The sequence below is a fragment of the Argiope bruennichi genome, chromosome 5, assembly GCF_947563725.1.
Source record: "Argiope bruennichi chromosome 5, qqArgBrue1.1, whole genome shotgun sequence".
Lineage (NCBI taxonomy): Eukaryota > Metazoa > Arthropoda > Arachnida > Araneae > Araneidae > Argiope > Argiope bruennichi.
This window is the reverse complement of record NC_079155.1, coordinates 124,726,664-124,740,214: the sequence shown is the minus strand read 5'-3', so window position 1 is coordinate 124,740,214 and position 13,551 is coordinate 124,726,664. Positions and strand designations below refer to the sequence as shown.

Sequence of the window (13,551 nt, the reverse complement as noted above, 5' to 3'; positions counted from 1 at the left end):
AGGAAGAGAAGCAAAATTCATTTCAATATGTTTGGTATTGATTTTTTTGCATGTAACACATTGACAAATCACTTTTCCAACTGATCTTCTGCCTCTAAATATCCAATATTTTTCTTGAAGGTTTGTAATCAAAGTTTTGGCAGAAAATCCTCTAGAAGATAGGACTGGAGGATTTAAATTCCCTATAACATGATTCCACTAATTTGGTTCACTGTTAGCTCTTATTTTCTTCACTCGATTGGTCACAAATGCCATCCACCCACTACTTATCCTTTTTTTATCCAATACGAAAAATTCTTGGAATCCTACCATAATAAATAGGGATTTTATCAAGATCTTTGACATCTTCACATATCAATTTTGTTATTCTCAGTCCAATACAATAGCTTCGCAACTTTAATCTTGAAATGAAAATATCTTTAATATGGGTTACTCTAGATCTTGCTGCAACTAAATTACAAGTAATTTTTTTTTTATCTTTCTTTGTACCTTAGGAAAATGTAAATGGCATATGCCTGTTGACTAGTATCAGAAAAGACATGTAAACTAGGTTTCGACTTCTCATGTCCTTGAATCCAACTTGGTATATGCAATTTGTCCAATTCCTGCAACTGCTTGTCCCATTTATTAAACTTCTGATAAATTTTCATCCCAATTAGCCTTAATTTTCCAACATTCATGTAAAATTATTTTGGGTATCAAAATTATGAGAGCATTAATACTAATTGAATCAAATAATTTGTGACATATAGGAAAGAATATGTTCCTTTGTTACTTCTATGATTTCACATTCAACTTCATTTCATACTATGTCAAATTTTAATGTCTCATTCTTGATATTCCAAACAAGATTGAGGTAAAGGACATCTGGTAATCTAGGAGAAGTCTTTTGAGATTCATCATAGTTCTCTTTTAAGGCACCAAAAGTTACATTAAATCAAGCTTTCCTAGAGCCATAATTTTTTTATTTTTTTATTAATTGATTAATTTCTCTAATTTATCCGATTTAGCAACACGAATTATATAGTTCTCAACATACATAGATTTCTTATATTATTATTTTATATTTTGAAGATAAACTGTAACAATTAGAAACAATTATTAAGTTATAACCCAGAATGGCATGGAATAGGAATGAACTCAATTTAACTTCAAACAACTTCCTGTAGACTGAAGATTCAGATCCCCTTCTTGCCACAAAAGAGATCACAGGTAATCTATCATTGTCATTCAGTCAAATTTGAAGAAAAGCTTTATGGATATCAGCATTGACACCATTCTTCTCACAAGAAATTGATTCAAAATAGATAAAGTAAGTAGGAAGGTTTGGGCCTTTAACAATGCAATCATTTAATTGTGGGTTTCCTTTGATTTTGGTAGAATCATCGAATACCGGTTTGATCTTTTTCATAGAGTTGTTTTTCAGGATAGGTTGAAGAGGAAGATAGTGGAAGTCAGGGTTGTCTGTCTTCAATACTGATTACTTCAACTATACCTTTTTTCTTCAAGTCCTCAAAAATATTTTCATAATCATCAAGAATGCCAGGAATTCTTATTTTATCAACTGAATTTTTTAGCCTTTATGCCAAATTTTTGTTTGAAGGCAGTGCAGGTTGATCTTCTAACCACGCTAACAAAACAATATATCTTTATCTTATATAACAGCATTTAAAAATAATTCTTCAATTTCATTCCAGAGTTCCTTTTGACTTTGTTTATTGACAGGGTAAATATTCTAATATAAGCAAACTTCAAAGATTACTTCTACTGCTCACATGTAATGATATAACTGTCTCATAACTATCATTTTAATTTACCCATCAGATTCCATCCAAGTAATGTTTCTATGGCAACTAAATAGCAAGACAACTTCAAAATATCTTCTGTATAAAGTTTTGCCTGCCATATCAGCACCTATCAATTAATGCACTGAAGATGTTAAATTCAAAAGGGATGCTTCCCGATCACTAAGAAATATGACTTTTTCTTCAACTTCAAAATAAAAAATATATTAATTAAAACTATTTTTTAATTTTTTATTTAATTTCAACAGTTTTGGAAAAAATTAAAAGGAACAAAAGAATAAAAGACACACTGAGGATTAAACTCTAACTTCCCGTTTGTGAAATGGTTATCTTTACAACCATGCCACTAGGAAACTGGTTGCATTGACAAATTACTAATATATAAGCTATGCACAAGGTTCAAAGGTAATTTTCTCATAAAAATTGCATTTTAATATTTTCATAAAGGTACATTCTATAGGTTATGCTACCACTATACTAAATCTCATTGCAAATGCAATTTTCCAATTGTGCCCTCCCCTTGTTAGCATCTAACTGCTTTCAAGACAGATGGTAAAGATAATGAATAGTTCAACATACAATTATATCAATTATTTTTATAATACTCCTTCTTATTTAACACCTTAAAGTAATAGATAAGCAAAGCTTTATGATAATTTGACTAAACTAAATAATGCTATTGAAAGACCAGAAATAAAACTATCATGCAAGTAATTTAATACATCAAACAAATACTGCACTTCAACCAGCTAACAATATCAATAACATTTATTACAAATTTTTAAATATATATATATATTAATTAATGATGATACACATGATTCTAGAATTAACATCCTAGAAAAGTCCATTTAGTATCTTCTGAATTGCCAGTCTTTATAGGTAATTCAGAAGATGTTACAGATAAAAAAGATAAAAATTAAAGATTTGAAAATATTGAAATTATAGTTGAAAGGCTGAACTAAAATATCTCCAAAATAAAATATCCAATACTGAAGGCCACAGTGGCCTGATCGCAAGGTCTTGATTTTGGAACTGAAAGGTTGTAGGATCGAGATCCAATTCCACTAAAGAACCGTTGCGTAAGGTCTAACTCACATGAAACCTGTCAGGGCCAAATATTTTCCCACTTGTGTAGTGGGGAAATTTGTAGAGGGACTATTAGTTTAAAGTCATCTGACTGTGTTCAAAATTTCAAGGTTTGTCACAAATTATTCCTAAAGTTGTTTTAAAACAGGATGTTAATCTAACAAACTATACCAAACTAAACTAATTGATACTGAAACCTGAAAATATAAGGACTTTGGTTTTAAGTTATTAAAATAATAATAATAACTGAAAAAACTAAAAAAGAGAGCAGGATAGATGGTAGCATTTAATTTCAGCAACATTCATAACAAATTCCTGATGATTTTTTTTAAATCTTAAGCCTGTTATTCAACAATTCTCCGAGTTCTTGATATCAAGATATTTTGACAGATAGAGTGATGTTGCAAATTTATTGTAGTTAGAAATACTACGTGAATCAAGCAAGTCAAAAACTGACTTTAAAAATAACTAAAATTTAAATTAATTTCTTCCCAATTAAACTAAAACTTCCTTAAAAAAAATTCATTGATTTCAATCTCTACTACTACCTAATTATGATAGTAGTATTCAGCAATCTCATCCTTCTGCTCAAATGGGCCTTTTTTTTAAAGGAATTTTTAAAGGATAAATCAAAACAAGATCCTTTTGGATGAAATAAAAGCCAGAAAAACAGGGAATGGTTCAGAAGTGGAAGTCATTTCCAAAATTAAAACCAGCAGCCGAAAATGAAATGCAAACAGTAAAATCCTGAAAACAACAATCTAGTCTAATGATGGAAATAAGCATCTTCACTATTATTCCATAAACAGAAAATAATCATTGATGAATTCAACAATTTGCCATTCTTGCACTTTAACAGAGCTCATTACCTCAAAATGGGCTATGCCTCGCAAAATCAACCAAAATAATAAACAGAAGTAGCAGTTTATTGCAATCTTTCCAAGAAATGGAACTAGGAGGAAACAAAATAGATTCTGCATACTTTAGAATAGTGAATTTATGGAAACCCTCACAAACAAAGCTTTTAGTTAAAATGCAAAGAAATGATAGATGAATTATTGTAAAAAATGAGTATAGTAATAATTTCTATACTCATTCAAGCTCTGTTTGAGATATAATTTCTTTGCACTCAGTAATGGCTTTTGAATTTAGCTGCATTCATTTGTTTTAAATAGTTTTCTTGTAATGCAATGCATGCTGGATGATTACTATTTAGCATATTTTCATGGAGTCATGTCAAATTCTACAGAAGATGAAAGAAGAGAAAGAATAAAAAAAGGAGGGGGGTCATCATTTTTAGAATTTGGAAATGTTTTTTGCAAACCCACTCTCTGGTAAGGAAAATATTTTTTCATACAAATCACAAGAAGATGCCTTAATGTTATTGAAGTTTTATGAAAATCTAATATAGATACAGCTTAGAATAACAATTACTTTATTTACTAATTTTTTTTTTTTTTTCAAAATTTAAAAAACGGTACAACAACATTACAAGGAAGTCTGCAGGAAGTATATCATATACTTATTTTTAAATTTATTTAATTTGAAAGATGTGTTTAATTCTAATAGACAGGGACTGAAAGAAAAGATTGCCAGCACTTGAGAAAGCCTCTAAAGAAATGAATCATACAAAATCTCATCCTTTGTTGTACAGGATGAGATTTGTACAGATGAGTGGGAAAAATTTTCTTTCTTCTGTGAAGGAAACTTTTTGCACATGTTTTAACAGTAATCTTTTACAGTTTAACAGTAATCTCTTTTTCATTAACCCATTTTAAACAATTTCAAGAATATGATAGATGGGTCCAGCTAATATACTTAAATATGTCAACAGAGCAAAATTTTGTATCATTAATGGCGAATGCTAATCTGGCACAAGTTTAGCATGGCAATTTATATGAGAATGTCCGGAACATCAGGACAGAAGGGCCAAATGAGTTGTAGAATACACTTGGGAACATTGCACTGTATATAACACTGCACTACATGTTAAAGAATTTGGCATCAATAGAATTAACAAAATATGGCATTTATTTTTCTGACTGGAGAATCCAAAATGAACATTAAATAAATTATGATAAATAGCAATGTAGAAAGAAGTATAACAGTGGTCTTTAACAGTTAGCAATTATTGCTATTTACTATCAAAAGACAATTTTTAAATCTAACATTATCATAACATTTCACTGTAATTGGAAACATTCAAATATAAAAATATCTTACCAATTGGGCCAATTACTACATTTCTGAATTTATTACGATTTTTTTCTATTTCCCGTAACACTTTTTCAGTGTGTTCTCCAAAAGTATTAACTTTGTTTCGGATGGCATTTCTAGAGGCAGCCAAATTATCTTCAATGTTCTTAAGTTGATATAAATTATGATTCATTTCAGCTCTAAAAGTCAAACAGATAATTAACAATAAGTGATATTACCAAAATACATATACAAAAATTAAGGGCAAATAGCTAATTAATTCTTAAATATTACTCTTGCAGATGATTTGAAGTGTTAAAATTTACTTGTACTAATGAATATGCTCAATTTATAAGCAATAAGTAATTTTTTTTAAAGAAGTTTTTAATTTATAACATACAAAGAATTTAATTTATCCTTAAAATCAAACTTATAAAAGATATTTTATAATCAATTTAAACTTTTATTTAGATGATATTGAGTAAATTTGAAATTTTTTGAATACTTGTGATTGTAAAGAAAAAGAATATTTTTAATGACTCTAATCAAATGGCAAGCATTATTTTTATGACCAATAAATTAAACTACAGGGAATAACATAATTAAGTAATGCAAATGATATAGGAAATGAAATTTCTTTCTACTTATCAACATATATGTGATTATTGCCACAAAAAATTATCAGGCTCTCCAAAAGAATTACTGTATCAAAGCATATCAACATTGGTGAATCGAAGTGAGCAATGGACTGTACTTTTGCTTAAACTTCTTTATTTGCACTATATAAACTCCTTTTGCGGTGAGTAGTTCATATAATACATAGCTGATTGCGGTATTGCATTGTGGTTGGCTTTGTTAAGCCTTACAAACTGAATTTGTTTACAGCTTCTGCAGGAGCTGGGGAGACGATGTGGGTCAACGTTCTAATGAACCCCTGAAAGACTCAACCGGAAGGGTGGGTAACGGGGTTGCTGTAATTTTAAGATTGCCCAGTTTGGCATTAAGCAACATTCACGTGAACAAACATAATAATCAAATTTACACTAAATGTAACATATAAGTGCAGTAATGTAAAACAGCATTTACTTTCTAGTACAACAAAAAATTTCTAAACTGATTTTATTATGGAAAAATTAATACATACAAAAACTGTTTATTCAATAAAATCTTTCAAAATAATTATAAATTTATAAAATAAAAAATGTGAATCACAAGCCTTCTTTCATTACTGCCTGAATGTCAATATTATTGCAATTGTTTTGAATTTCAGAGCCATTGCCTTTTAGACAAAATGTTGCGGTATATGTATATTTTAAATTTTTCCCACTTGTGCATTTTGATTATTTTTTTAAAGGCAGTCAGACTGTTTAGTATTCTGGAACTCACAAGGTACTTGCATTCAGTTTAAACTTCACTTCTGACCTCTGCAAGAAAGCTGGAATGCCTTCTGTAACCCACATTGTAACCAAAGATGCCAACAATTCTAATTGGCTGAGAGAATAGGAGTTGATGGGATGACCTTACAATAAAAAAAAGAAGTGACTAATACAGGGGTGTTTGTGGGACCCCAAAAAATCCCCTGAAACTTTTACGGACTTACTACCGGCATTTTGGAGTTTCGAGAAGGGGGGGGGGGAGAAATGAAAAATTACAATTATGAAGTATTGAATGACCTAATTATAAAAGTTCAATGAATTACTTTTTTTGCAAAATTAATAACCATAAATTTTCAAACATATAAACTACTACATTTTATGCAAATATTTTAAATTACCTGAATTAATTCTTTTAAAAAAATTATCTAATTTCTGCTGCTATTTTTTTATTTTCTGATGTTTGTGGGCTTGTCTTTCTTTTGTGGTGAACTCCATAATTGCAGGAAGGTTGACTTTTATTTTCCTCATTTACAGTTGAAGAAATTTCCTCGAGAACTGCACATGCAGAGGTAGAAGCAGTTTGCTTTTCTGCTAATGTAGAAGGTTTTTCAGAGACTTTTATAGGCGACTCATCTGAAATACATGTTTTTAAGTCCTCTTCATATGTTTTCCAACTTCTGTTCATATTCAGTAAGAGATCTTTGTGAATTGGATCAGTCATTGGATTTTTTGAGCCATATTTTTCACATGAGGTTTCTTTAGAAGCCATTAAATCATATTTAATAGTCTGCACTGCATCTAGGGAATCAATCTTAAGAGAGGTTCTATAGTCAGTGACAAGTGTACCCATTAAGTTGAATGCACTTTCCACTAATGGGCCATGGAAGCAGCTAAGGCAGGCTTTGACCAATTTAGCTAATGTAGGATACTTATAATCATTTGTGAAATCATCTTTTAAATTAAAAACTTTAGACCAATATTTATCAATTGTACACTTGACTTGATTTCCACTTTCATCAGATGTGTAGAGCATTTCTTTGGTGATATCAATATCACTCTGGTATAACCTTATTTCAGCTTCTACTTTTGACTTTTCATTATCACTAAAAATATGGGACATAGAAGATGATAATTTTTCAAAAGCTAATATTGTACTGGTTTTACCTCTTAGCTCTGGATCTAATGCTGTAAAACTAATTAGATATGAATTTTTAAGGGGTAATTTCTGTTTCATATGCTGAAATTTCAAAGTGAAATTCTCTTGCGTACATAAATAAAAAAATATTTCAATAAGCGAAACGAAAAATTTACACGTGCATCAATAAATGAAATGAAAATTTTACACAACGGAGAAAAAAAAGTTGCGAAGCGATCAATGACAAATAGCTAATACGGCGAAAAATCCCCCTTCTCTACTTATTGGTGCCACGCCAGGAGAGATAAGACCTTTGAACCCAGAGTCACGTGATCGCACATCTGGTCGAACGCAGTCTCTCCCTTTTTTTTCTGCCGCGCCTACTTGCCGAAAAGAAACCAGAAGAGAATGTCCGAGAACCGGGGGAATGAGTCATAACTCGCAATAAGGAAAGAACAAAAAACAAGTTTTTTCCCCCTTTTCACGCATTATCACTGCCTTTGGAGAAAGAAAGGAAAAGTTTTCACCACACCCACTGACCTTGCGTTTTCTGCTTTCAAAGCAAACAAAATTACCCAGATCAAAATAAATAATTCATTATTATTCCTACTTCCTTTTGAACGACGATCCCCGGAATTTCCGGGTATCGAAGTTCAAAATCCCCGGAATTCCGGGGTTTCCCCGGAGCACAAACACCCCTGCTAATAAGAAGTTGAAAAGTAACAGATTAGTGAATCATCAGCCACTCGAACAGCTGAATGATAATCTATTATGAAAAGGAATTGTAGTCAGGTTGATTATAAATAGGATTACTTCTGTATATAACACAGGCTATTTCGATGTAATGAAGAAACATTTATTGGTAATTCGGAATATTTAGCCAAGGCACTTTTTATCATATATTGGTGATCAATATGCAAAAGAGTTTAATAGAATAGATTAGTTAATGTAAAAATATTATTGTTCCAATGAACTTTCAAAGAAATAATTTGACTCAAGTAAACACTTATTTGCTAACATATTATCATAATGAAGCGCCCAAGATTTGATTTTCCAAATATCTGGTTTCTTGTATTTCATAATATACTGCAGAAGTAACAAGTTTGAAATTTTGGCAACAATTTTTAAATTTCTTCTGACAATAACAATTTGTTCATGCACGGTGGATACTGATATCATCCTGACTTACTATCAACCTCAATATTCTGTCATTTTTTGTTTTTTGGTAGGGGTGGGGACAATCATTGTCACTCGCATATTTAATTCACTGCTGTTACACTGCTAACCATTTTAATAATTTAAAAAGTCTTGACAAAAGATCTGTCCTATATTAAATAAAATTTGATGCTCACTCTTCGAAATTTGACATCCTTTCCATGCAATGAAAAGTTTTGTATCTTTGTACTTTAAAGTTAGGTATGTGTTGAATGTATGTAAACTTGATAAAATTGGTCCTAATTAGTTAGTCACATGATACCTTTCATTTTCAGAGTGAAATGTCATAATTTACTTACATTCAGAAAATATTTTAAAGGCACTAAAACTTTCTGACCCTAGATTATAAAAGAATAATTTTAACATTTTTAATTTATTAAATTTCTAAAATATATTTTAGAAACATAAATATTATTACTTCAAAAAACTAAATTTTCTTTCTAAGCATTCTTTAGATAAATATTATAACAAATTAATATATAGGAGAAGGACAAAAATATGGAAACACCCCCAAATGAAAACATGTTTCCTTGCCTAATATGGTACAGAAAAATCATCAGCATGCAAAACAACTTGCAGATCTCTCAAAATGGATAAAAACAGATCCTGTATGTTCGCCTAGGGAATATTGGACTATTCTTCCAGCAAAATAGTGGCAAGTTCAAATAAGGATGATGATGGCAAATGGTGATCACGCACTTTCATTATCAATATAGACCAGAAAGGTTTATATTGATATTTGGTGGCTGTCGTAGCTGGGAGAGATGTTACAAATCATCCTTTATTTTAGTAACTAATTCTGGACAATAAGAGCTTTTTCAGAATGGGTTTCATTGTCTTGGAAGACAACTGAGCCATATCATTAGAGAAAAAAGTTGTATACCAAGGGATCAAATTGAATGTTCACAAACTCTTTGGCAATAATTTACTTTTACAGATTGCCTTCATTGGAACTATAAAAAAACCATGATATGGCTGCCAAAACCATCAGAGAATCAATGCTATTTTTCACTCTTGACAAAAAGCAGTCTGTATTACAGACTTGGTATGGCATCCACTAGGTGTAAACTCAACCAGCAGTTGGAAACAGTGTGAAAGACGATCCATCTGGTCAAATCATTGTCTTCTATTGCTTTGTAGTCAGAACTTTAAGATTTTATTACTACTTTTTCCTGTTATGGGCAATAGTCACTGCTGAATAGTTTTTGAATTGCAGTTCAGCCAGAAATACTGTGCTTATAGTTTTCCTTCATTTGCTTACAGGTGCATTGCTTATATTAAGAGATGCTTACAGGTTTGTGAACGTAGCATTCATTTCAGCAAAAACTTTTACAGCTACGGTTTTCTTATTTTCTGTCAAATCCTTCTTAATGATTGTCTAGCATAGTCGCTCAATATGTACTTTCACCTGGACTGTGATTTAACAGATTATGTATCCTTGCTTTTCAATTATAAAGAATAAAGCTTTGATAGAGGTCCTTGCCTTGCAGAAGTTAGGTGAGCTGTAATAATCTGACCCACTTTTGAAGTCTGTTAGTTCTGGCATGATGCAATTGCAACTTCACAGAACAATGTCCCAACAACTGACCTAAGTAGATTCTTTAAGCATGTATTCACAAATTGTGAAATACAAGAATGTATTTCACAAAGTATTACCATATTTTTGTCCACCCCCACCCTCATATTTTGTCATTAGACTGTCTAATCAATTCTTTGCAATAAATGTTTGGACACAGATTTTTTAAAAAAATACGAACCTTAAATTTTCTTCAACTTTTCCAGAATTACTCTGCTCATTTTGTTTTGTATTTATAGTTTCTCTTAAAGTTTTTAACTTATCATCTAGATTAACATTCTCGGCTTTTAAATTCTGTATAGCTTCTTGACGCCTTCTGTCCTCCTCTTCCAAATTTCTTTCATCTCTGGAGGAAAAAAAAGAGAAAAGAATAAGTATGCTTTATTAATCCAGCAAGAAATAAGCCGCAAGCTTTAAATCCAGCAAGAATTATTAATTATTTTATTATTTAATGCAACAAATTAAGACCATATTATTAAGCTACACAAAAAGTCTATCTTTAAATGGGCCTCATAATTTTGCACTATGGTGAGATGATAAGAACATATGGAATGACATCCCATTCCCCAAATTTCCATGTCATACTCACTTGAGAATGATTCATGGTAGCAAATTAAAACATACATCAAGGACACTTACACAAATATTGTTCATATCAAGTCTCAAATCTGAAGATCTCGCACCTATCGCCAGGCCATATGGTACTATCAAGTCTTTATCAATATTTTTAAAAAGGTTAAATGAACTGCATTAAATTTCAGAAGATGCAAAATATACTGAATCTATATATGTCATAAACAAATTACAAGCTCAAAATTGAACTCATGAAATACAACAGAAAAATAACATTCTGATAATATCTTATAATTACTTAAATAAAATATAATAATAATCCTAAGCAGTTTTTAAAATCAAAGTAAATTGCTCTTTAGATAAATTTTTTAGGTTTCCACAAAGTCCCCTTTAACATTCAGTCAGGAAGAGTGAAATGGCACATAAAGGAATATCCAAGTCAAACATAAGCCAATATTAGGCTTATAAAAAGCCATGAAAGAAATCAAATATAATTAGTTGATTAAACTACAAATAGTGACACATCTTTAAAACCTTCCAAATAATTTAAAACAAATTCAATTTACAAATTTATTAAAAATTTTATTCTGAAGGCAATCCATTCTTATTATGCAGTTCAACCCTAGCAAATCCAATCTAAATTAGACTCTGCAAAATAAGATTTGCCAATATATTTTTTTAGCAACAAGACTTGGATCATTCTATTAAATTTAGAAAATATATGAGAAATTTCATAAAATTTTCTTTGCATATAAGATTGCTATTTTTTACTATCATATTTAAGCATAAGAGTTTAGCAGAATAGAATTCGGAACTAAAACTAACAGAGACTGGCAGACTTTGGAGGTTAGAAACAAATACCTTGAATATATATATATATTACGTAAAATTTTACTTAATTAAAATTTTAACAAAATGTTGGCAATTTTCCATTATAACTTCTGAAAATTTGATAGCTCAAAAAACATTTTTAAGACTTAAAATTTTATCAAAATTATAATTTCAATGGATTATTAAAAATTTCTTTAAATTTGAATTCTAAAAATACTCCACATAGCTGGAATAAAAGCTAAACTGCATCATTGTTTCATCAATTCTTTAAATTACATTTTTTTCCTCTATTAAGAAAATGACAGAAGAAAAATTATAAATCCATATGGGCTTAGTTACAATAAACTTTAACAAGTACATATTTTGCAATTATTAAATAATATATAATTATCGAAATTAGAATTATGCATGAACCAAAACAAAAAATAATCTTCAATATATTTCATGCATTTTTGTCATTCTGAAATGCACTACTTTAAATAGTTCAAAATAAGGATTTATATCTTTATTTTCATCAGATGCAAGACATTCAATAAATTTCAATTCTATTTAGTCCCTAAAATTTAATTCAAATACTAGCACATTTTTATACACACGATTTATATTTTATTTTTTCAACTTGTTTCTTGATCATCAGTAACATCTAATGCTTTCAAATTATCAAAGATAATGTAAATTATAAGTTTTAATGATAGTGGATGTAACTAAATTATTTCATTAAAAATGATAGTTGGACAGATGGTAGCTGAAGGTGATCAGTCAGTTTTATTAAAATTTATAGAAGTTTGATCACAAAAGATAAATTTGTAATGTTAAAACATAAACATACTTTCTCTTTTGTTCCTCAATGCATTGTTTTAAGCCCAAAATATCATCTTCCAGCTTCTTTTTATCATTCTTCAGTTTCAGCAGAGTACCCTAAAATTCAGAATAAATATTGCATAAAATATTAAAATTGTAAAACAAAATTTGTTCTACTAAAATGTATATAGCTATAGTATAATGTTGATGCAATATTTACTAAGCTGTTTAATCATATTTAGTTATGTTTCTTTCATTTAACTTCCTCATATATAATGTATACATAGAGAAAAAAATTGAAACTTCATTTAAGTGAATTAGGGAATAATTTGATAGTAGAAGTTACATCCCCTGCTCACAAATTTCCAATAATTACATCGTAATAATCCCAGTTCACTTCCCATATAGTTAAGCATTTCTGTTAGCAAAAAGAAATAATATTCAATCTATTTCAAATTGCATAAACTCCAAATAATTTTTCACCATCTACTAAAAACTAAACTATTGCTTTCTACAATTAAAATTTTCTAACAGAGATGTATATGTAAATGTTTTAAAGCAAAAATTCTAAGACATCTAAAAATCAATACTGATTTTTTTTATCCTAAAAAAATCCTGTCATTATTCTACAGCTATGTTCTTATAATTCTGTACACAACAGTACTTTACACTTTTATCTCATTCATTCCAAATGGATCATCTTACGAATGATGCTTCAACACTTTCATTGGCTTTAACTTCTTGTTTTAAGCTTATAATCAAAAATGCTTAGCTGGAATTATTACCCAAATCCAAAAAGAAAAAAGCAAGTTTTAAATTTTCCACAAAAGCAGCCTTAAATTTTCCACAAAAGCAACCTTAAATTTTCCACAAAAGCAACCTTAAATTTTCCACAAGGCAAACTTGTAAGCAATTTGAACATGTAAGTTGTTGTCAAACAAATTTGGCCTCATT

General features: G+C 29.8%; 1 protein-coding gene across 2 annotated transcripts in view; it reads right to left on the bottom strand.

Moving 5' to 3' along the window:
- LOC129968725 (structural maintenance of chromosomes protein 6-like) overlaps positions 1–13,551 on the bottom strand; it is a 91,131-nt gene that overhangs the window by 37,688 nt on the left and 39,892 nt on the right. For both annotated transcript variants that reach the window (XM_056082907.1, XM_056082906.1), the window contains 3 exons: positions 12,626–12,714; positions 10,574–10,738; positions 5,118–5,290 (listed from right to left, as the gene is read on the bottom strand). In XM_056082907.1, coding sequence (XP_055938882.1) covers positions 5,118–5,290; positions 10,574–10,738; positions 12,626–12,714 — 427 coding nt within the window. The remainder of the gene's footprint in view (positions 1–5,117; positions 5,291–10,573; positions 10,739–12,625; positions 12,715–13,551) is intronic.